Genomic DNA, 23600 nt, shown 5'->3' with positions numbered 1-23600 from the left:
GACCAGGACTTCTTGGAAACCTGACACTAAAGTGTTCTATACCCTTTCACATTATTATCTGGCAGGGGTAGAATGATCACAGCTCACATTCAAATACCCCCAATGAGAAAAACTTGGTGCAAGAGGCAGACATCCATCTGGTGCCTCAGGTGCCTGCCTGCTCCTACTTTATTGACTGTTGCAAGATGAAGGCAGGGAGAAGAAGAGCTTGTCTAGGATTTCTTTCTCCTACTCAAATCCTACTCAGAGGAGCTCTTGTTCTTTGCCCAGTGTCCTGTAGGGAAGGAGTATGAGAATCCAACTTACTATCCATATGTTATTCCTACATTCCTTTCCATGCTCTACCATATTTTAAAAAACCACGGTATTCTTCAAGACACAAATAGGGTTTCTGTGAGATAAAATGTATATGAATGGTATGTGGCAAATTCTCCATATGAAAACAGGCTTAACTTTCTCCATTTTAGATCAAAATTTCCCCAATTCTCTCTTTTTTTTTTTTAATTTATTTTTTTTAAACCCTTGTACTTCGGTGTATTGTCTCATAAGTGGAAAAGTGGTAAGGGTAGGCAATGGGGGTCAAGTGACTTGCCCAGGGTCACACAGCTGGGAAGTGGCTGAGGCCGGGTTTGAACCTAGGACCTCCTGTCTCTAGGCCTGACTCTCACTCCACTGAGCTACCCAGCTGCCCCCCCCCAATTATCTTATTTCAAAGTTATTCTATAATCCCAGACCTCTCTGACAAGCATATTTGTGGGTCCTATTAATTTCTTTCAAGCCCAAAAGTGTTCCAGAGAAGAAATATGAAGTCTTGCTTATGACATGACTTTTAAAAACTGGGCACTTGGATAAAGTTGCTTTTCCAATCCCAGCCTCCATTGTTTTATAGGATACTGGAGCTACTAGCAGAGATCTAATCAGCCGGAGGATAAAGGAATATAGTAACCTGATGAGGTAAGGTACCCACTCTGCCAGTGTTTGATTGATTTGGAAGAGACAGAGACAAATTTTGGAGAAAAAGCCATGGAATGTTGACTACTTATTTTCTTCCTTCAGCAAAACAGACCAGCTGCCAAAAACTCCTCGCCAGAGCCTCAGTATCAGGCAAACTCTCCTTGGTACTAAATCAGAACCAAAATTTCAGAGTCCACACTCTCCCAAAGAGGAATCAGAAAGAAAACTCCTCAGTAAAGGTATACATTTTTATTGAATAGGTAGAGAATACATTCTGTGACTGAGACTCTTGATGTATCAAGTTCGAAAAATGTCTTAATGTTAAAGATGTAAATCCTTTTTCTACCAATTCTAAGAAAGTTAGCTCTATCTACCTTCTGAAGAACCATAAACCTAGTGAGACAGTGAAATTCAGGGGTATTTTTGCTTCAGGTTTAAACCCAAAAGACATAGATTTATAGTATATGTTGGAAAAACAAAACAAAAAAAGAAAGCAAAGCGTATTCCTCAAAAATGCAAGTACACAATTCATTTCTAACACCTATTGTTTTATATAGAAACTAGACCTAGCCAGCCAGAATCCGGAAACAAACATAAGTCATAAATTAGATAGGCTAGTCTATTACTTAAAGAGATCTACTTTGGAATTGAGTCATCTCAAGCTCCATCTTCTCTTAATATAAATAATTTAAATAGCCCTTTAATAAATTCTCACTAAGACCAATTCAGCAGGAAAACACCAGGATCATGTTATCCAGAATGAGAATCTGGAAGCCCCCCAGCATATTACCTAGCCCTTTATCTTTCTGTTTAGATTGAAAAAGGAGAGGCAGCAGGGAATAAACTGTTATGTGACCCTGGGCAAGGCTCTTAGCCTCTGAGTTATACAAGCAGCCCTGTGAACGCTCTGTGAGTTTCAAAGCAGGAATCTGTACTTCTGGAATAAATTCTGTCCACTGAACATCACTCATCTAGTCTAAAAAAGTAAGACTGGACTATTAGCACATGTACTCAGACATATACCCCTATGTGTGTAATAGTACAAATAGAGGAGCATTAAAAACTTAGGAGATGTGTTGAGTATAAGATCATGGATCTAGCATACTTAAAGAATTCCTCTATCTCTTACAGAGTGCCTTAGTTATAATAGGTACTTTATGAACATTTGTGAAATTTCATTGAAAAATTCAATATAGTACATAAAGGGATTAAAAGAAACTCATAGAAGACATAATGAAAGACAAGAGGAGATGGCATAGGATGAATTGCAACATTGTTAATTAGTGCATCATATTTTTATATTAAAGGGATCCTAATTAAGCCAACATGGTCCATGTATTTGAATTATGATTCAAAAATTTTTGTTTTGTTTGTTTTTTTCTCAATGTATCACCTCCTTGTTTCCAACAATAACCAAAGATGACACGAGTCCTCCAAAAGACAAAGGCACATGGAGAAAAGGCATTCCAAACATCATGAGGAAAACGTTTGAGAAAAAGCCAGCTGCCATGGGAACCTTTGGTGTCAGACTGGATGACTGCCCCCCGGCTCATACCAACCGGGTAGGAGACAGAAGCCTTGCTTAGGGCCCATTAATTCAGGGCATATTTAATCTCATCAATATGGGCACTCCCCTCTAGTAATACAGAGAACAGTCTCTGCCTACCCTGCCTCTTTTCCATGTCTTTACATAAGTTTGCCCCTGGCAGGTGGATGCACACCTGCCAGGGCCCCTCACTTTTGTCCTATTCACATTTTGTGGGAGCACCGGCGTCCCTTGGTAATTCTTTGCCCTCACTTCAGTGACTCATTCATTTTTTTGGTCATGTTTTCTCCCATGTCATTTTCAATATAACTTCTATATAATTTCTGATTTGTAATGTGTTATGATGTACTCATCCTCAGCATACTCTGTTGTTGACCTTTGGATGTTCCTTAACTTCAGAAGTTCAGAGATTTATTGTGATCTAAGAATTGCAGCCATGTAGCACCAAAATCAGTCGGTCTCTCACCTTGCATTTAAATGCCCAGTATGTGTCTAGTATTGTGCCTAGCCTCTGTACAAAGGCAAAAAAAGAAAACAGCCCTTCCCTCAGAGAACTTATATTCTCACAGGGACAGCAACATGCTTTTGGAGAAAAGTAATCCCAGCATAGCCATTGAAGGAATCAGGAAAGTCCTCATGCTGCATTAGGTTGGCACTTGAGCTGTTTTGAGGCAAAAAGTACTCATACATTTAAAAAAATCTCATCATTTGGGGAATTCCTTCCTGGATGCAATTTGCAACCCAACCCCCACTGTGCCTGCTCAGCCTATGTGACTTCTGAAGATTTCTTCCTAAAATTCTCCACAGGGGGTTCCCCCCAAAATGCTAGAGACTCTCCTCACTCTCCAGATAACACCCATCTTTCCACTTCTCATCCCCAGAACTAGCTCAGCTTCTCTTTCTGGCATCCGATTCATGGATTGCATCCTCGCTCCTGTTCTTTGGAGCTTCCCATTGATTGCACGTTGCAGCCTGTTCTTACAACTGTGTCCCCGTTGTTGCCCTACATTTGAGGTTCATCTGTAAGTTTGATTTTAGAGGGAGTGTTGAACAGATAGGCCTTAAAGACAGTCTAGCCTGCTCTCCTCCTCCTTTTCAACTCTGAGCCCAGTTACTCTCCACTTGCGTTGCCTGGCCCAGATATAAATACTGTTGGACATGTTCAGTAGGCTTCTACCCAGACACGTATTGGAATCTGGGCATCCATTAGGCCTTTCCTGTGTGGACAGTTAAGCCAAACTCCTGGGAGTGATTACAGATCTCTTCCAGGATGCATTGCAGGGTCTTGTGACTTGTGCTCAGCAGGATGGTCTCTGCAAAGGAGAAGATCTAGAGAACCTCACCATCCTCTGAGAATCCCTCTTTGGCTTAGATCCCTACAATGGACTTCCTTTGACACACTGACAAATACTTTTCACCTGCAGATATCTCCTGTTTTATGTCTTACTTGATGTTTAATATCAAAGGGCAATTGAACAAGGTTATGCTGTTAAATCTTCCAAAGAATGATGATAACTGAGTGGGAGATTGCTGCCTTATAGGCTCGTTTGACAACAAGCTTTTGGCTTTAATGAGTCAGTTACTTTTTCATAATTCACAAGCATGTACAGTGAATCATATCTCTACAATTTTCAGTTAATTTTGAGATGTTGTGCCATTGTCAGATATAATTTGTGAAAACCCACTTGTTCCCTGCTAATCCTTTCATCATAGAAGTTCCTCAAAGTTTTTGTTTAGGTGAGAAATTACGAGCATATTAGTTCAGTAACTGTAAATGTCTCTCTAGATCATTTTTGTTTGGAATCAACAAAGTGGGATTTTTTCCCATATGTCTGATATGTTTCCAAACTTTTGGATCCTTATACATTGCCCCTCACATCCTCCATGGATATCTCTATTACATGGATGTCCTAATATGACTGCTTTTCCTTTCTTTGTTCTCATTAACACCATTTCTGCAATGTTGAGGATCAAGTGGGGTGATCTCAATGTCCTTGATGGATAAGAGAGCTTGTAATTTTTGCCAGTCATTTCCTCTTTTATGTTTGTAGTCCTTTTTCCATTTTCATCCTAATTTGCCCTTGGGGTGATGTTGCTTGACATCTTTCTTTAAACAGGTTTTACTTTCTATTGTTTCTCTGTTGTTTTATGAGACAAAACAGCTACTAATCATTCATCATCCTTTTCAAGATTTTACAAACAAATTTATATTTTAACTTGGTGTTGCCTTTAGTAGCCATTGCTTCTAAGTTTGGCTTCTAAGGCAAATGTTTGCTATGGCATTTTCTGGGCCCTTTAATTTACATTGATTTAACTTCTGGAAGAAATCAGTGTACTTGGTGTTGATGTTAATCTTGATGTTAAAAAGAGAAGATTTTATTTTAGGGGAAAACCTGAAGGTATAAAACAGTTTTCTAAAGGCAGCCCAGCCCATTCTGCTCCTATTAAATGCTGGGATCAGCTCATTGTTTTTTTATAGTATTTGTGTAAGGTAAATGTGTTGATAGATAAGTTTTTCAGATCAGTTCTGGAATTATCATTTATAATCTTACAGTAGACACTTCCTCCTGTGACTTACTTTTTCTCCTGTGTGGATTATTAAGCCCACTTTTTTGAGAATGTAGAGATCTTACTTAGGAGATTCTGCATAAATACATGGAAATTGCAGTCAGTTCCATGTCTTCTATAGACAGGCACATCTGAAAGGATCTCGCCATCAATAATACCAAATCCTTCCTCCTCCTCCCCCCCCCCCCCCCCCCCCCCCGGCATTTTATTTAATACCCTTCATGACAACACTAAGCTCCTCTACCAATCTCGCACCTTTGTTTTATGCTTCCCTTGGTATTATTACTCAAAGGTTAAACAATGTTATCCCTATTCAATCTTTCAAGGAATCTTTTATGATTTTAATGTAGACATTGGAAACAATATTAGAGAAGATAATCTGTCATATTAATTTTTCATAGTCCATAAATAGTGGAATATTGTATTCTCTTTTAATCACCCCCCCAACTTCTCTCTCCCTTCTATTACCCTTTCTTATTCCTCTTCTACTTATCTATAGGTTAAGATAGGATTCTATACCCCAATAAATCTGGTTATTATTCCCTCTCTAAACCATTTCCAATGAGAGTAAGGTTTAATTATTTCCTGTTACCACCCTCATCCTCCCCATCCACTGAGGGGAAGATATATTTTCCCCCTTCCTCTCATACCTTTTTATGTGATATAACTTAACCTATTTTACTTTTCTCTTCCCATTTCTCTTAGAACAATCCTCTTTTTGACCCCTAGGTTTTTTTTACCATAGCATTCTAGACAGCTTACTACCACACCCTCTTGACTATGTATACTTCTAATTACTATGATAATGATAACAATTTTTAAGAGTTACATATATCCTTTTTCCATATAAGAATATAAACAGTTTGAATTTATCAAAGCCCTTAAATTTTTTCTCTTTCTTATTTATCTTTTTTATACTTCATTTGATTTTTGTATTTGGACATCAAATTCCTGTCTAAGTCTGCTCTTTTCTTCAGGAATCCTTAGAAATCTTCTATTATTATTACTTTCTGCTGAAAGAATATAGTTGATTTTGATGGGTAGATGATTCTTGGTTGTAAACTGAGTTCCTTGCCTTCCAGAATTTCATATTCTAAGCCTTCTAGTCCTTCAGATCCTCTCTGTAATCCTGCCTGGGGCTTCATGATATTTGAATTGTTTCTTTATGGCTGTTTGCAATATTTACTCCTTGGCCTAGGAGCTCTTAAATGTGGCTATAACATTTATGGAAATTGTCATTTGGGAATTTATTGCAGGTGGTGATCTGTGGATTCTTTCAATGTCTATTTTACCCTTATTTAAGAACATTGGGGCAGTTTTCTTGGATAATTTCTTATATGTATAGGCTTTTTTTTCCTTTTTTTTCTTTGGTCATGATTTTAAGGTAGTCCAATAATTCTTTTTTTTTTTTTTTACCCTTGTACTTCGGTGTATTGTCTCATAGGTGGAAGATTGGTAAGGGTGGGCAATGGGGGTCAAGTGACTTGCTCAGGGTCACACAGCTGGGAAGTGGCTGAGGCCGGGTTTGAACCTAGGACCTCCTGTCTCTAGGCCTGACTCTCACTCCACTGAGCTTCCCAGCTGTCCCCCAATAATTCTTAAATTTTCTCTCCTGGATCTATTTTCAAGGGCAGTTGTTTTTTCAATGAAGTATTTCTTCTATGTTTTCATTCTTTTGATTTTAATTTATTATTTCTTGATGTCTCATGAAGTCACTAGCTTCTATTTGTCCAATTCTAATTTTTAAAGACTGAATTTCTTCAAAGACCTTTTGATTTCCCTTTTCCATTGGTACCATTCTAGTTTTCATGACACTCTTCTATTCAATGGATTTTTTGCTGCTTTTTCCAGTAGATCAATTCTGTTCTTTAGGAAATTCTTTTCTTCATTAAATTTTGGTGCCACTTTTTCCAGTTGACAAATTTTGCTTCTTAAGCTATTTTCTTTTTGCATTACTTGCATCTTTTCCCTATTTTTCTTCAACCTGTCCTATTTGATTTTTGAATTTCTTTTTTGAGTTATTCCAGAGCTTGAGACTAATTTCCATTTTGCATGTAATTGCTTAGATCTCATTATCCCCTGTTAATTCTGTTTTTTTCTTTGTCTCCATAGAAACTATCAAGGGGTTAGGTGTTTCTCTTGTTTTTTGCTCATTTGCCCAGCCTTTTTTTTTTTAAAACCTGTAACCTGAGATTTCTGAAAGCTGATGATTCTATCTCCTCTGCTTTCTGGTTTGCAAGCTTCTGCACTGTAAGCTATTTTGCCCTGGGGCTAAGTCTTCTTGACTTGAAAGGGCCAAACACTATGGTTTTTCGGGCCTCACTGTGGGCTGGTGCCAGGGCCCCAGGACTTCAAGGATGGGTCTCAGGTGTGGGGTGTTCTGTTGTTAGTGTTTCCAGGGTCTTAGGATCCCAAAGTTGGCCTATACCCAGCCTCAGAACCTAGTGCAGTAGTGGGGGAAGTTTAGTAGGCCAACACTTTTCTGTGTGCACTTTTGCTTCTGGTTCCCTCATATCCTGTAAAAATTGATTCTTTCTTGATCGTGTGGTCTGATGAAGAGATGATTAGGGTTTTGTCTTTAAAATATCACTCTTTTGCAAATATGAATAATATAGAAATAGGTTAGAATAATGATACATATATAATGTAGTGGAATTGCTTATCAGCTCCAAGAGGGGGGGAGGGAAGAGGCGAGGGGAAAATCATGAATCATATAATCATGGGAAAATATTCTAAATAAATTAATAAAAAAAAATAAAATGAACTCTTTCTGCCTACCTTTCAAGTTTAGTTCAGTGGGAGAGCCCTTACTCCATCTTGCTGTTGGGTTTTGATTCCTGTGTTTTTGAGGTGCTTCTTAAAGATTGGTTTGGAAGGATTGTCAAAGCAGTTTCAGCTTCTCCTACTACTATGCTGCCGTCTTGGCTCCACTTCTCTTCTGGAATATTGTATTATGTAGGGATTAAAAATTAATGGTTTGACCAAAATATATGAAAATTATAAATAGTAATGGTGGTCACTGATTCAAAATATTATTGCTCAAAGTCAAAATGACCTTTAATAGCTTTTATTTACCAAAGAGGTTGAAAGAGTGAAAGGAGAGAAATACAAAAGGGTAGAGAAGACGTTAGCCTATATAACTAAATATTGCTCCAGTGTCAGACTTAGTCAGGACTTGCTGATCTTCAATCAGAATTAATCTCTCTCCAGAAGACAGGAAGGGAAAGCCAGCTATCTACTCACCCAAGTTCCCTCCAAGAGGCAGGTCAAGATGATGACTTGAGCTGAAGGTGACTCCTGAGGCTGACTTTCTTCCTTAAGCCAACTTTCTTCTTGAAGTTGAGCTTCAGCCAACTCTCCCCAGAAGACCATTCCAGAAGACTATCTCCACCAGCCTCCTCCAAGCAAAGGATTCATGGCTTTTATGGTGACTTCTTGTCCCTTCCCCTCTTCACAGGGGTCAATCATAGCTTCCAAATTGCCTAGCACTGCCCAGGGTGGGGCAGTGTCTGTGGGATCCACTTCTCACCTTCTGGGTGCTGGCTGATTGAGTTTCTGAGGGTGTGAATTCTCTAAGTCAGTGATGGGCAAACTGTGGCCCTGCGGGCCCCCTGAAAGTTCTATCCAGTCTAATCTGACAAATACAATGAGTAGGATACAATACAATGAAACTTTGAAAGAGTTGCCTTAGAAACAGACTGACAGATGAACATTTCCTTTCCTTTGGCCCCCTCTTTAAAAAGTTTGCCCATCACTGCTCTAAGTGGTTTGCTAGTTCAAGCTTATGTTGATTCAATCAAAAGGTAGACAAAGGAGAGTTAATCCAGTCTTCACAATCTAGTGAGGTACTAAGTAGGGGTACTTAAGTTATTGTTAACCAAAGTGTTAACTCCGACTAGGCAAAGGGAATAAAGGGTTCCCATTTTACAAGTATAAACTCAGAATAGACAAAGAGAACCAAGAATTTCCTTTCACAATTACTATACTTTTCAGCTATCCATGGACTACAAAGATGTATTTTATTAAAGAGACCATCACTGTAGAAGACTGCCAGTTCTTTTCTCAAACTTTCATCAAGGTTGCACTTTGTATAGATGTAGTCTCATTAAATTTTGAATAGACACCCATTCCTTTCCCTATATTCCTATAGCCACTACTCTTCAGGTATTCATAATCTCTCACCTAGACTGTTTTAGTAGGCTTCTAATGGTTCTCCATACCTTGAGTAATCTTACCCTGCTGAGGACATTTCAGGGGCTACCTTGTACCTCTAGGCGAACCTTTTAGAGCCAGAGTGCCAGGCTCTGCCCCACACCAGAGACCACGTGCCATGCCCATCATACCCATACCCTTACCCCACACAAAGCGGGGGAGGGAGAAAGTGCTCCCATTGGGCTGCTGGGCACAGATGTGCGTGAAGTGAAGAATGTCCTCAGTTCAAGTGAGGAGGGGGAGGGGAGAGGCCTGAACACTCTTCTCCCTTCCAGTTGAGCGGCCCACCTTACCCCTTACCCCTTATACTCTCCCATTGGGCTGCTGGGCAGAGGGACAGGGAAGTGAAAAAATGTTATCAGGCTCGGTGGAGAGGGAGAGGGGAGCAGCTCTGCCTGAGTCTCTGCCTTTCTAGTAACAAACTCTGGGTGGTGGGGAGGATGGCCGAGTTCCCACACAGAATGAGCTGTGTGCCATCTTTGGCACCTGTGCCATAGGTCTGCCATCACTGCTCTAGGCTCAAATACAAACTGCTCTGTTTGGCATTTAAACCTCTTTATAATGTGCCTCTGCCTCCCTTTCCAGTTTGATTACACATTCCTCATTCACGCTGTAGCCCGTCGCTATGGCCTTCTTGCCACTCTTCCCATACTGCTCTCCTCTTCTGCCAACCCTCACAATCCTTGGTTCTCTTCCAGACTTAGTTCAGGCTCCTCCTTCCCCAGAGCCATCTCTGCAGCTGCCAGGGTTACCCTGCATGGGTTTTGTATTTGTACATGTATGTTTTGCCCATCTTGACCCCTTCACATTATCCTCCCCCAAGCCTGGGTGACCCCTCTCCCTCAGATACCAGTTTCAGCTATTTTTCCTTTGGCCACTTGCCAGCCAGATGGGTTCTTGCAGCTCCAGTCTCTTTCCAGACACACAGTGCCAGCCATACATCTCTGCCTCATTGTAGTTGGCCCCTTACATTTCATCCTCCCCTCAAGCCACCCCTCCTCAGCTGTTCCCCTCTCTATGTAGAGTATGACCATCCTCAGGCTCGGTGACTCTTCTTTCCTCTTCCTTCACATTAAACCAGAGGCCTGGCCTCTGAGTTCCATCTCTGTATTGCTCATCTACATCACTTGGATTTTTCCCCTTTGCTCAGCTAATGTGGCCCACACCCTGATTTAGGCCTTAGCCTTGCTTCAGTTCTGGTAACAGCCTCCTGGTTTTTCTCCAGGGTTCTCATTTTTCACTCTCATCAACCCATTCCCATCCTACTTGCCAAAATAACTTCTTAAAGACTATATCAAAATGTGACTTTTCTGCTATAAAATAACTTCAGTGGCTCTCTTACATTTTCTGAGAGAAAATACTGCCTGCCTGTCCAGCCTTTTTTTCCCCTCTATAACTCCTCTTCACTTATTTACTCAATTCCAGCCAAACCAGATTACTAACTTTGTTTCCTGAGTTTGAAATTTTATCTCCTACAATTTCCATTCACTCAAGCCAGGACTACATTCATAACTCAGCCTACAAAAATTCTATTCTTTCTTCATCCAAGACTCATTTTAAGTGCTACCTCTCCATTAAACCTTCTTGATGCCCCCTTCCCCTCCCCTTGTTAGTTCATTATTTCTTCACAAATTATTTTGTATTAATCTATTTGTGGGAATGCTGGATCACCATCAAAATTCAAATTTCTTGACAGCTTGAGAAAGTATTTTATGTTTGTGTTTGTATGTCCATTGTATAATCCTGTGCCTTACACATAATAGGCAATTACCTTCAGCCAAGGAGATAAGTTTATAAACAGCTGGCAAGAATACATTTTTTTGAGATAATATATGGTTGTGAATCTTTTAAAACAAAGGCCTAATAAAGAAAGTGTGTATTGAATGTGCTTGATACCATTATTACAATGATTGAAATATTTGCATTTGGGAGAGGTGTGTAAAAAGCTAGATCTCAAGTCTTAAGTGAAATTGGCTTGCATTTCCCATACTCTGTTCATGTACTAATTCTCTTTGTTCAGCCAGAACTTATCCAAACATTTGATAGTAATAATAATGAACATATATTTAATATTTTAAGATTTACAAAACATTTAAACTTTACAGTAATAACCTTGAGGAATATGCCACAATTGTCATTAGACCTGTTTCATGAAAACCAAGTCTCAATAAAGTTGTGACTTGCTCACAATTCTGCCAGTTAACGAATGTGGAAGGGAGAATTCAATTCTAAGTCTTCCAGACTCCCAGATTCAATGCAGGTAGATAGATAACACTTTCTTCCCCTTATCTTCTCATTCAGTTTGGCTTATTATTTTCCTGATATTCATTTCCCAGGATTCCAAATATGTCAGTTACAGTTGAGCTTATTACTCTCTTGATTCTCCCCATGACCTATCATATAATATGATTTTTTTTGAAAATTATCTTTTTTGTAGAGATAAATAATATCTTGATATGATCATCTGGAGCATATAGAACTTAGAATTTTCTCTTTTTATTTTACAGTATATCCCACTAATAGTTGACATATGCTGCAAATTAGTTGAAGAAAGAGGGCTTGAATATACAGGTATTTACAGAGTTCCTGGAAATAATGCTGCTATCTCAAGTATGCAAGAAGAACTCAACAAGGGAATGGCTGATATTGATATACAAGATGATGTAAGTTAATTTGTTTTTTTGTTTATTTGATTGTTTCAGAATGTTTTGTGATGACTATAAATTACATATTTCCCTTTCAAAAACCTAGAAATGGCGAGATTTGAATGTGATAAGCAGTTTACTGAAATCTTTCTTCAGAAAACTCCCTGAGCCTCTCTTCACAAATGGTAAGTTATCTTCTGTAAAACCAGTTTAACCTCCTGCCTCTAAGTTTTAATTTCTAAGAAAATGAAACTTCAAGAAAAATAACTCTTAGTAAAAGAAAAAGAAGACTGGTTACCTTTTGTGTTGAAAGTATAGTTATGGTACTGAACTGGGATGTGTTTTCTTTCTTGGTAAATTTCACCATGTTTAGAATCCATTAAAACAAGTTTATATACAAATGACATTCCACAAAACTATGTTTTGTGTCTTTCCTTATTCCTGGCACTTCACATTTCTTACTGTCCCCAGTCAGAATCTTTAAACATCTTAGTATATTTCACTTAGATTACATGTTTATAATAAACAATCCTTTGCTAAGTACATATAAATACATACACATGTATGTGTGTATGTATGTATATGGAGAGAGACAGACACATACATACATACATACATACATAGAAAATCTTATAGTTGGTACTTGAGACGGGAAAAAGAGGTACAGATAAAGCTTCCTGCTTTTGTACAACTTTTGCAATCTATCCAAGTAATATCCAAGTAATTTTAATTTAATTATTATTAAAATTTATGTTGTTTTGGAGGCCTAATCTTTAAGCTTACTTAAGATTCACTTTTTGTTCGCTTATTTATTTTTTTAAACCCTTACCTTCTGTCTTAAAATTCATACTAAGTATCAACTTCAAGACAGAAGAACAGTAGGGACGAAGCATTTGGGGTTATAAAGGGGGGGCAGTATTGTAAGGGGTTAAAGTTTAAAAAGGTTGGACTAAATTATTTAAGAGTATGGTCCCCAGGAATTAATTAATTCCAAATTATTTTTTAGCAATTTATTTATAAAATAGAGGGAAAGAGTGAAAGTCAAGAAATGAGAAAGAGGGCAGAGTAAGAAATCTAGCTTAACGAGCTAGACTATGTGCTGAAGCTCTGGCTTTACTTCCGCAGGGCTCCAGAAGCCTAGGCCAGGAGGGCCTAGGGGTTAATTAAAAAGGATTTTGACCACAAGGCCTCCTCCCAGAGGAGAAAGCTAGGGAAGGGAGTCAGCCTTTTTCACTCACCCACGTGGTAGTTCTAAGGAGAAATAGAAAGCAGTCCAAGGTCCTCAGCCAGAGCTCCTCCAGGGTCCAGTAAAGGGGGGCGGGGGGGAAGACCCCTCATAGGAAGTTCTTGCCATTTATAAAAACCATTCTTTTTGTCACTTCTTGTGCCTTCCTCCCACTTTACATGTACCAATTACAGCTAAAGCTTTACTTAGGACTGCCCAGGGGGCAGTCAATGGATTCTGATTCATCATCCACTATTGCCCATGTGGGGTCACAGACCTCCTCCACTTAAGGAAAAGTGAGGTGTTTACACTTCTGGTGATTAAATCTAAAAATGGGCAGGGTAGAATTAATCTCATCTTCACAGAGTTAAATGACTTGCCCAAGCCCAGCTAAAAAGTGCCTAAGGTCAGATATGAACCCAAGACCTCTAGGCTCCAGGTCTGGCTCTCTATGCACTGAGCCACCTAGCTGCCCCTTTCTATTTTCCAAAAAATATGTTATTTTGTTAACACTAAAAAAGAATATTGTTCAGTTGAGAAAAAAAAAAGTGTCTTTCTGTTGCCAGATAAATATGCAGACTTTATTGAAGCAAATCGAAAAGAAGATCCCCTAGAGCGTCTAAAAACATTAAAAAGACTAGTGAGTATTATTCATCAATTTGGGGGTTACAAAAGAAATTTTACAAGGTTTATTTAATTCCATCACTAATATGTTTTCCAGATTCATGATTTGCCTGAACATCATTATGAAACCCTTAAGTTTCTCTCTGCACATTTGAAGACAGTAGCAGAAAATTCAGAAAAAAACAAGGTAGGTAAATAAAAGATTCAAGAAATACTCTTTAAGGTTTTTCATCAAAACTTTGAGTTTATGGCACAAAATCAAGAGTAGGTTGTTTTATTTTGTATAGCATTTCATAAAGAGTAATTTCATATGCTTAATAAACATTATTGGTAACTAGTTTGGCCATGAATTGGTGAGCACAAAAACCTGACCCTTTATTGGGTAGCTCCTAAATAAAGTTAAATATGTGAATTAGAGCATTGGCACTATGTAAGTCTTCAGACTAAGCACTCTAATCTGAAATCTAGTCACATTTCACCTTTCAGGCACTTGCCACGTTAGCCAAATGGGACTACTTACTACTCCTTAGCCATTACCTTCTTTCTTCATCTCCTTGCCTTTGCCCAGGTCATGCCCCCTTCCTGAAATTCAATCCTGCATTTCATCTCTGCCCCACATAATCCCTAGCTTCCTTCTGAAGTAAGCAATATGCCTGCCACTCATACCTTTCCTGATCCACTATCCAATTACCATGCATTTACTTTGTATGCATTTTGTATTTACTTATCTGTCATATCTTCTTCTCTTGACTTCTCTAGCACCTAGTATGGTGTTTGAACATTATGAGTGCTTAATAAACTTATCTGACATTTCTGTTTTGGTTTCAAGGGTTGCTATTTCCAAAGGGTTGTTCCTTGAAAAACACATGAAGTCAAATCAAATAACCATTATTCGAGCATTAATTACCTTCAGAAAAATGTGTATTATATTGTTAGGAGATATCAAGAAAATGCACCAAAGTCCATGTCCTTGAGACCCTTATAATCAAATTGGAGGCACCCAGCCCACACACAAAGACTTAGAAGTGTTTAAAAACAATGTTAAAACAATGTGATTAAAATATTACCAAGTATGTATTTGCAGGAAGTACTCAAGAGTTAAGACCATTCATATTTAACACCTAGACTTTCTAAAAGGTATATTTCAAACCAAATTTTAAAGAAGGCTTAGGACATGAAATGGATTGGCATTTCAGGTAGGGAGAAATGACAAAGCAAGAAGATGCAAGCTGGGGTTGTAGATGTGTAAGTATAGAGTCACCTGCCAAATAGGCCTAATAAATGAGGTGTTTTTCTTCAAGATGACCTTTCAGAAATTTAAGCCTCTTTGACATTTTAAAGTAACATAATGCCATCCTCCCCATCCCCAACCTTTTTTTTCAGATGGAGCCAAGAAACCTCGCGATTGTTTTTGGTCCAACTCTTGTGAGAACATCAGAAGATAATATGACACATATGGTGACTCACATGCCTGACCAGTACAAAATCGTAGAAACCCTTATTCAACATGTAAGTGGGTGGTCAGTCTTTGAGAAAAGACTCTGAATGAAAGAAGAAAGTTTAGATTTAAATTCTTCCTCTTTTTTGCTTAATGAAAATATTTTCTCTCTTCTGTCATCCATTACTAATGACAGTTTGGAGGGTTTTCTCATTTTTTTTTATTTTAAATTTTTAGCATGACTGGTTTTTCACAGAAGAAGGTGCGGAAGAGCCTCTTGTAAGTTCCTTTAGTTCCTTTCTCCTTTTGTCTTTGTGGTCAGTTGTTTTTGTTTGGAACACACAGTCCTGAGGTTTTGGCAGTGTGACCATAGTGCACTGTTTGCTACAATTAGCTCTGCATTTCAGAAGTTGATTTCTCACTTCTCAATTTCTTTTGTCATGAAAATACCAGCTAAGTGTGTTGCTAGATTTTGTTGTTGATATTTTAAAATATAAAAGAATGTGGAAGATTAAAGTACATGGGAAAACAATGTCCTTAGGGGTCAGTAGGCTTTTCTAAATGTTGTTTAAAATATAATGAAATAACTTTGAAGAGATGTTGAAGGGATCTTTGTTTATTAACCATAGACAACAGTTCAGGAGGAAAACACTGTAGAATCTCAGCCAGTGCCAAACATAGATCATTTACTGACCAACATTGGAAGGACGGGCGTATCTCCTGGAGATGTATCAGGTAACTTTGCCTGGGCAGTGTTAATCTGTAGGTTGGAAAAGCCTACTGGATTGTATTATAATGAAAGAGTAAATAAATCATAAGTAATAATTCACTATGATTTTTCTTTTTCTCCTTTTTTCCCCTTTCCACTAATATACTGATTCTACTTTCTCTGCTTGATCTTGAGTATTTTACAGTGACTAGAATGCCATTGGCAGTGCATGGAGTTGGAATGCTTGTTGACAAGTCTGTCAAATTTGGAAGTATGAGGGGAAATGAGCATGCATAGCCCTGTTTTCTTTATTCACACTTATCCATGTAATAGTCATCACAAGGTAAAACAGATAAGTGCTACTGAATATGTGGTTGCTGTGATGGCAGAAAGTGTAACCTTGTATGTGGTAAAAATCACTGTAATGCCCAAGGCTAGAAATGTATTTTAAAGGCAGAAAGTGAATTATTTAGAACTTATGGCACTAGTTTAACAGATACCTATGTAATGTGTCTAGTAAAAATAAGTTTCTTACAAGTTCATTTTCTTCTGTTTCTCAGTTGCCTCCCTACCTCTTGGTGGAGCTCTAGTGTTCTAGACTCTTTGGGTGAATAATAAATATTTCCCTGCTGTACTGTTGCACTAACCGGGTGCCTTGTCTCCCAGTCTTCTCCCTTTGTCTCTAGTTCTTGTTCTAGTACTAAAGGGGGTTTCAGCACTTACTGACAAGGCAAATCTATACTGATGTTGCACAACAGGCGAAACAGGAGGCGTCTATCCCGCGGTCATGTCACTAGTGGACGCTGTGGTGTCCCTGATGGACAGCTGGACCTGTAGGAAGAAGGAGGACTGTTGCCCACACTGTAGCTGCCTTGTCTGCAGAAATCCCCCATTCTTGTAAATGCCAAAATAATTGATCTGTGCTGTAAATTTTCTTTTAAGAGTATTTTAAACAGATCAGTGCTACTTTCTTAAAGTTTTTCTGCTGTTTCTTGTTATTTCTGAAGCAGACCCTGAGGAGAAATAGCATGGTATGGTCTACCAGTTTTTTAAGTCATAAAGCATTTAGCCATGTGTCAAAAAAAAAAAAAAAAAAGAGGTGTGGCATGGGACTCAGCTCCTTAATTTTGAAAATTAACCTTCCCAAACTTGAAAAAATGAAATTTTCAAATTAGCATTATCTTGAATGGTGCTAGCCCCTTCCTACCCTCTTTATAATTGTACAATGAGTTTTTGCCAGACAGTAAAATGATGGTCTCCATTTTTCCATTTCATGATAGCACTTGTTACAGATAATTATCAAACTGGTAGTAGTTTACTATCTAGCTAGTCAAAAGGAACCCTGGCTGCATTAAATATGTAGTATAAAACAGGGGTCAAAAACACAATATTCAACATTATCCAATATTAAGTTCTGTGACCTGAAAGCAAGTTTATCCTAAGGACTTTTGCTTCCTTAATTATACCATTTATGCTATTATATTGAAAGGAGTTTGAGTTTAACGGTCTGACAAAAATAAACCCAAATACACTTGAGTGTCTCAGTCTGTAGCTAGGACACACCCATTAGTCCTAATGTTCTGCATTGTGTATCAGTTCAAATACAGGACATGGTACACAGTACAATTCTTAAGAGGTCTTTAAGCTTCTTTACTGCTAGATTGATATTTGGAGAAGTTAATAAACACTAGTATTTCTGTTTTTATTTAGAACAGGGCTCCTTTGCCATTCCTATCATTGAGCTGGTTCTGCCTACAATTCACAGCATCCTTTCATGGCGGTGGCTTTCTGTGGTGCAGCTTGCATCTTTGTGAGCTCTGACTATCCACTGTGTTCTATGGTTTTGTTTGGGTTTTGCTTTCTCATTTTGTTCTGTGCCTGTCTCCTCATAAGTTTTGCATTGTTTGTAGAAAGAACTCTAAAGTGTGGCCAAAATTAACCTGGTTTTATTTAACTTCACACAGATTCAGCTACTAGTGACTCAGCAAAATCTAAGGTAAATTCTTTTGTTGCCTTAAAAAGTGCTTTGAAATTTGTTTTGTAGCTAGTTGATAAGATGTGCAGAGATTCAATTCAACAAACCATTTAGGGAACACCTACTAATGTCAGAGTCCTTGTCTGATATTTCTTGTCTTTACTTGTTTGAGATGCATGGTAAAATAATCTTGGGGCATGATATTTCTGTAGCCTGGTGCATCCCCATCCAAAGAGTGTTAATGAGAGGCAGTGCTTAGAGATCACAGCCAGGCTCTGATCATTGACCACTATAAAGTCTGCTTCTTAATATGCTCAAGGCTCCTACCCTTAAAAAAACCTTTTCCTCAACCCTTTGGCCAGTTTTAACTACCATGTGATTTCTCTCCTCATTACTCCAAAATTTTACAGCAGGGGTTCTCAACCTTTTTTTTGCATTTTGGACCCCCTTTGGTTGTCTGATCAAATCTATAAAGCCCTTCCCAGAATAGTGCTGTTTAAGTAAATAAAGCAAAATGCGTGTCCTCACAAAGAAAAGCAATTCTTTGAAATATAGCTATCAATTTATTTTTGAAAACAAGTTCATTGACCCCAGGTTAAGAATTAAATGGACTTCCTCAAAACTATTTCTTCAGTCCCTATAATTTTAGTTTCTATCTCTACTACTCTGAGACACCATATGTCCCCACTCTAGAATTCTCTCTCATTGTAGCACAGGGTAGAAATACCAACTTCATCTCCTTTCTGCATCACTTACTTAACTTTGTGACATTAGACAAATCATACAGTATCTCTAAATCTGTTTTCTCCTCTGTAAAATGTGAGTATTAATAGCCATAGTATTTAACTCAGGGATGTTGGGAAGCCCAAATGAAATCATCTGTGTAAAGATATCTGCTAAATAAATGTCATCTTCCATTACTTTATTAACTGTACCATTAGCTTCCCATTTCCAAATCTATCCAGTGATTTCCTGTTACTTTCTTAATGAAATCCAAACTTCCTAACCCTCCACAGTCTACTAGCCTTGCACAGAATGGATAATGAATAATGCAGTTCAACAGGCATTTTATAGAGAACCTACTATGAAGTCCTTAAAAAAAAACACAAGGTACAATCAGTCCTTGAGGAACTTGTAATTTAAAAGATCAAAAATGTACAAATTTGAAATAAAGTACATTATATAGCATATTCAGTATATAGGCTTGACATGAAGACTTTTTCTCCTGGTTGAATAGAAAATGCTAATAAAAATCTGAAAATTTCAATAAAATATAGTATGAAAACCCATTACAACAACATTAAGAAAGCTAAAGGGTTAACTCTAAAACTTGGGAAATTCTTATATGGCTAAAAGAATTAAACATAATCATTAAGGTAGTCACTATCTCTCTTAATCTCATGTATTGGGCATCTTACCACCTGTTTCATAGACTAGTAAAACATGGTGTGTCATGTTACAAAGTTGGTGGGTTCAAAGATATTGTAATCTTTTTTAATAATGAGATACCAAACACAGGAACCGTAGAAAGAGTTAATAATTTTGAAAGTAGATTAGAAGGGTATAAATCCATTATGACCCCAAATTAAATTTTAAGATAAACTTACCATGTGGACATTGTAAAGCATTTTGGTTTAATGGTAAGAAGGTTCAATTCAACTTAAAGGTGGGAAATCTAGATTCCAATCTCACATCGATTACAAAGTAGCTAAATGACCATGGGAAGTCCCAATATAAAGGTTATAAAAGTCCCAATATATGCAGAAGAATTGTGGAGACATGAGGAAACTAACCTGGCTGGATTTGTAGTGGAGAGAGGTGAGAGCTTTAAAAACCCTTTAGAATAAATAGTCTATCCTGAAGGCAGTAGAAAGGCTTAGGAAGTTTTTGAGAAGAAAAACATGATGAAACAGTGTCTTGAAAAATCAGTCTAAGGGGTATATGCAGGAAACAACATATGATAAATTATTACCAAAATAAGAGGCCTACTTTATGACCTAAGGAAAATAGGCATACCTACCTTGTCATCTCTTATTTTGAGTTAAAAATATACTGCCTTGCTCTATTCAGCAGTAAATTCTGAACTCCTTAGTGTTGGTGGTATTTGTTTTTTAGATTGGTGAGTAATTCTAACATTTAAAGTTGGTATTCATGGTTAGCTAAATTAATCCAAACCTATTTATTCAGATGAAGTTACTTATAATAAATGAAAGGTTCTTTTTTGACAGTCCTAACGGAAGACTAATCGTTAAGGAACATATTTGTATGAACTGCTCATTTAGTATCTTATCTAATAAACAGTAATTGCTTTCCTACAATTTTAAAGTTAGAGAATGTTCTTTCCTAAAATTTGCACTTATATGACAACTAATTCTTATTGATTAAGATGTCCAAATGGATAGTCTTTAGGATAGTCCAAATGGACAGGATAAAATGACTTGGTTTCAAGACACCAAGGACAAGTCTTTGAGATATCGGGCCCTGGGATTAAGGGATGAGGTAAAGAGTTAGGAAAATCACCATTAAAAAAAAAAGAGAGACCAATCCATGAAAAGTTCTTGAATATAGGGGGATATAGGGTTGTTAGTATTTTTTTACTTTAGAAAGTGTGAGGGGGCAGTAGGTTTGAAGTTGCAACAAAGCCTCAAGAGAATCTGAACATAGTTGAATGTTTTCTAAGTGTCCTCCCCTCTTCTAATCTTTTTCCAGGGTTCTTGGGGATCTGGCAAGGATCAGTATAGCAGGGAGTTGCTTGTATCCTCCATCTTTGCAGCAGCCAGTCGCAAGAGGAAAAAACCAAAAGAAAAAGCCCAGCCAAGCAGCTCAGAGGATGAGTTGGATAATGTGTTTTTCAAGAAAGAAATTGCAGAACAGCCTCACAATGACAGTAACATTAAAGAGGACAGCAGAGGAGAGTCACAAAGAGAGAATGATCCAGGAAGGAAGCAAAGGACTAGCGTGTCTAAAGAGAATGGTAATAAGAAAGACTCACATGGGAGGAAGGAGGAAAAGCTGACACTAAAGAAAGAGAAGGCGGTATCTGGAGAGCCCTCGCTGTCCCCCCACAATTCAAAACACGCCAAATCACCAACTCTTGGCTACCGTTTCACAGTGCTCAAAGAAGGGCCCCACACACCCTCTCAGCTCCCAGACACCTCTTCTGACTCCGGTCCTCTGCTTAGTGCTTCCTCACCACTGGCCCTGGCAAGATTCCCTGCCAAGAAGTCATTCGGTCCAGAAACTAAATGCAATGAGTTTCTGGCCACTGCCAGTTCTATCACCTCAGACTACTCAACCACTTCCTCTGCTGCCTACCTGACCAGCCTCGAGTCCAGCAGGCAAAGCCCAGAGGTGCAGTCAGTTGCCGAGAGCAAGGGAGATGAGGCTGATGATGAGCAGAGCGAATTGATCAGTGAAGGACGACCTGTGGAAACAGACAGTGAAAATGATTTCCCCGTTTTTGCCACGGGTTTTCCTTCTGAAAAGTTCTTTCGGGGGAAAATCCAAGAAATGGTAAAGACAAGTAGGAGAAATTCAGAAGGAAGTGAAGTAAGTTGTACTGAGGGAAGTTTAACACCAAGTTTAGACAGCCGGAGACAGCCATTTAGTTCACATAAACTTATTGAATGTGATACACTTTCTAGGAAAAAGTCAGCTCGATTCAAATCAGAGAGTGAAGGTATAGGTGATACCAAGAATGAGAAAGAATCCTTGTCTGTAACTAAGGTGTTTGACATGAAGAAAAAAGGAAAGTCAACAGGTAGTTTGCTGACACCAACTAGAAGTGAGTCAGAAAAACACGAACCCACTTGGAGAATTAAAATAACAGACCGGCTAAAACTGAGGCTCAAAGCATCTGCAGATGACATGTTTGGGGTGGGAAGTCAGAAAAATAGCTCTGCAGACAATGCCAAAAAGAAAAACATCCGAAGAAGACACACCCTTGGAGGGCAAAGAGATTTTGCAGAAATAAGTGTTTTAAATACTTGGAAAGTGCCAGATCAGAGTGGAGAAAGAGAGTCAGAACTTTCTGCTGTGACTCGGTTAAAACCCAAATGCCCAGCCCAAGACCTCTCCATTTCAGACTGGCTCGCACGGGAACGCTTACGTACTAGCACGTCTGACCTTAACACAGGAGAACCTGGAGAGCACAGACTAGAGAACACTAGTATAACAGAAATCTATAAATCTGATGGAGGTGGCTCCCCCAGCAGCTTAACTTTGACGAACAGATCCCTTCCTTCCATACCACCCCAATTGCCTGAACAAATAAATGGGGAAAGCTTCCAGAATGTCAACCAAAACGATAGTCCCCTCTCTGTTGCCAATCTTCAAAAACCATCTCTGACTCCAGGCACTAAATCCCAGTTTCATCAGTGTCTTTAAACTGGAGGGATGCATCCACTACAATGACTCAAAAGCTACTGTTACATGTTCCAATAACTCTGTAAATATTTTTCTGTACTAGAATTGTTATTATGCAGCCTTCATTTTGGGCTGGTTTCATCAATATGCACTGTGGAATGTCTTCACTGTGCATTTCTATGGCCAGAAGAACATAAAGAAAAAATATATCTATATATTTTAAAAATATATTGTTTGGTTGCAAACAAATAAGCAAGGTGTTTGTTGCAACGTGCTATGTAGTCTATACAAGGTTTATGACCAGAAATTGGTGAGTAAAACAGCTGGCATACTAATATGTGCAGCAAATTCGTTCTTTTGGTTTAGTCACTAACAAAAGTGCCTCATCATAACAATTCATTGGGTTTGTTAGGGTGCCATATTGTTAGCTGTAAATTAGAAAAACTTAAAATGAACAGATGAAAGCATTTTATTGGTAATGTTTCATTACATCGTACCGATTTTAACACAGGTGGATACAGAGCTTCCATTCCTTAGGCATTCCAGTTGGATCTCTGAGTTTTATATTCAAACTTTTAATACTGTTTTTGAGTTTTGTGTGACTTGAATTTTTAATCTTTCTGTAAAATAAGTAACTTAAATGAACATATTATATGTGTATCTTTTCTTCAGATACCAGATTTGATATAAATGTTGTAACATAGGCGTGTAGATAGTGGATCCTGGATGGAACTGGCTTCTTTTATGAAGAATATAATTCTGCATGAAGACTTAATGAATCCAAACCTGTGTCATGCCTGTGTGCATACCCAATTAAACACTGGAAATAAAATTGTTTTGGTGAACTTTTTGCATGGCTCAATATTGTTCTAATGAGTCATTTTAAAATGTCATTTATAAATTATAGTCAGCACCCTCCTATTGTAAATGTTAGCTAGCCCTTACTTAGGGAAAAAATAACAATTATAAAACAGAAGGAAAATACTTGTACTCTGGATTTTCAAAGCGTCATCCTCTCTTTGCTCTCATATGATCTCTCTCAGGCTAATATTTGCACAACATATCAATACCTGATGTGACCTTCCAGATATCCACATTGCCATTCCACATGCAAAAAATGGAATACGAGACATTCCTTTTCTCTGGAAGGTAGCTGTAGTTAAAGCAATTGACTGAATCCTGAGCCTTCTTTCATTGCTGTCACATAAATCCATCTAGGAAAATTCACATGCTTTTGGTTCTATGTAGATAACCCAAAGAATATTGTATTTTTAAAGTCTGGGCCCAAATTTCCTCTTCTGTCAGAGGAGTAGGGTGGACTAACTGGCCTATGAGGTTT

The 23600-nt window shown here is 38.2% G+C and overlaps 1 protein-coding gene across 2 annotated transcripts in view; it reads left to right on the top strand.

Annotated features, from left to right (window-relative positions):
* ARHGAP21 (Rho GTPase activating protein 21) overlaps window positions 1-23106 on the top strand; it is a 61790-nt gene extending 38684 nt beyond the window's left edge. For both annotated transcript variants that reach the window (XM_044679529.1, XM_044679530.1), the window contains 12 exons: window positions 890-954; window positions 1057-1193; window positions 2374-2516; window positions 11788-11943; window positions 12032-12110; window positions 13717-13790; window positions 13872-13961; window positions 15158-15283; window positions 15450-15491; window positions 15842-15947; window positions 17886-17917; window positions 20606-23106. In XM_044679529.1, coding sequence (XP_044535464.1) covers window positions 890-954; window positions 1057-1193; window positions 2374-2516; window positions 11788-11943; window positions 12032-12110; window positions 13717-13790; window positions 13872-13961; window positions 15158-15283; window positions 15450-15491; window positions 15842-15947; window positions 17886-17917; window positions 20606-22282 — 2727 coding nt within the window. In that variant the 3' untranslated portion in view covers window positions 22283-23106. The remainder of the gene's footprint in view (window positions 1-889; window positions 955-1056; window positions 1194-2373; window positions 2517-11787; window positions 11944-12031; window positions 12111-13716; window positions 13791-13871; window positions 13962-15157; window positions 15284-15449; window positions 15492-15841; window positions 15948-17885; window positions 17918-20605) is intronic.
* Window positions 23107-23600: the final 494 nt, after the last annotated feature.

This window comes from Gracilinanus agilis, chromosome 5, assembly GCF_016433145.1.
Source record: "Gracilinanus agilis isolate LMUSP501 chromosome 5, AgileGrace, whole genome shotgun sequence".
Taxonomy (NCBI): Eukaryota; Metazoa; Chordata; class Mammalia; order Didelphimorphia; family Didelphidae; genus Gracilinanus; species Gracilinanus agilis.
Note: the sequence above shows the minus strand (reverse complement) of the source record. Positions and strands in the feature narration are given on the sequence as shown.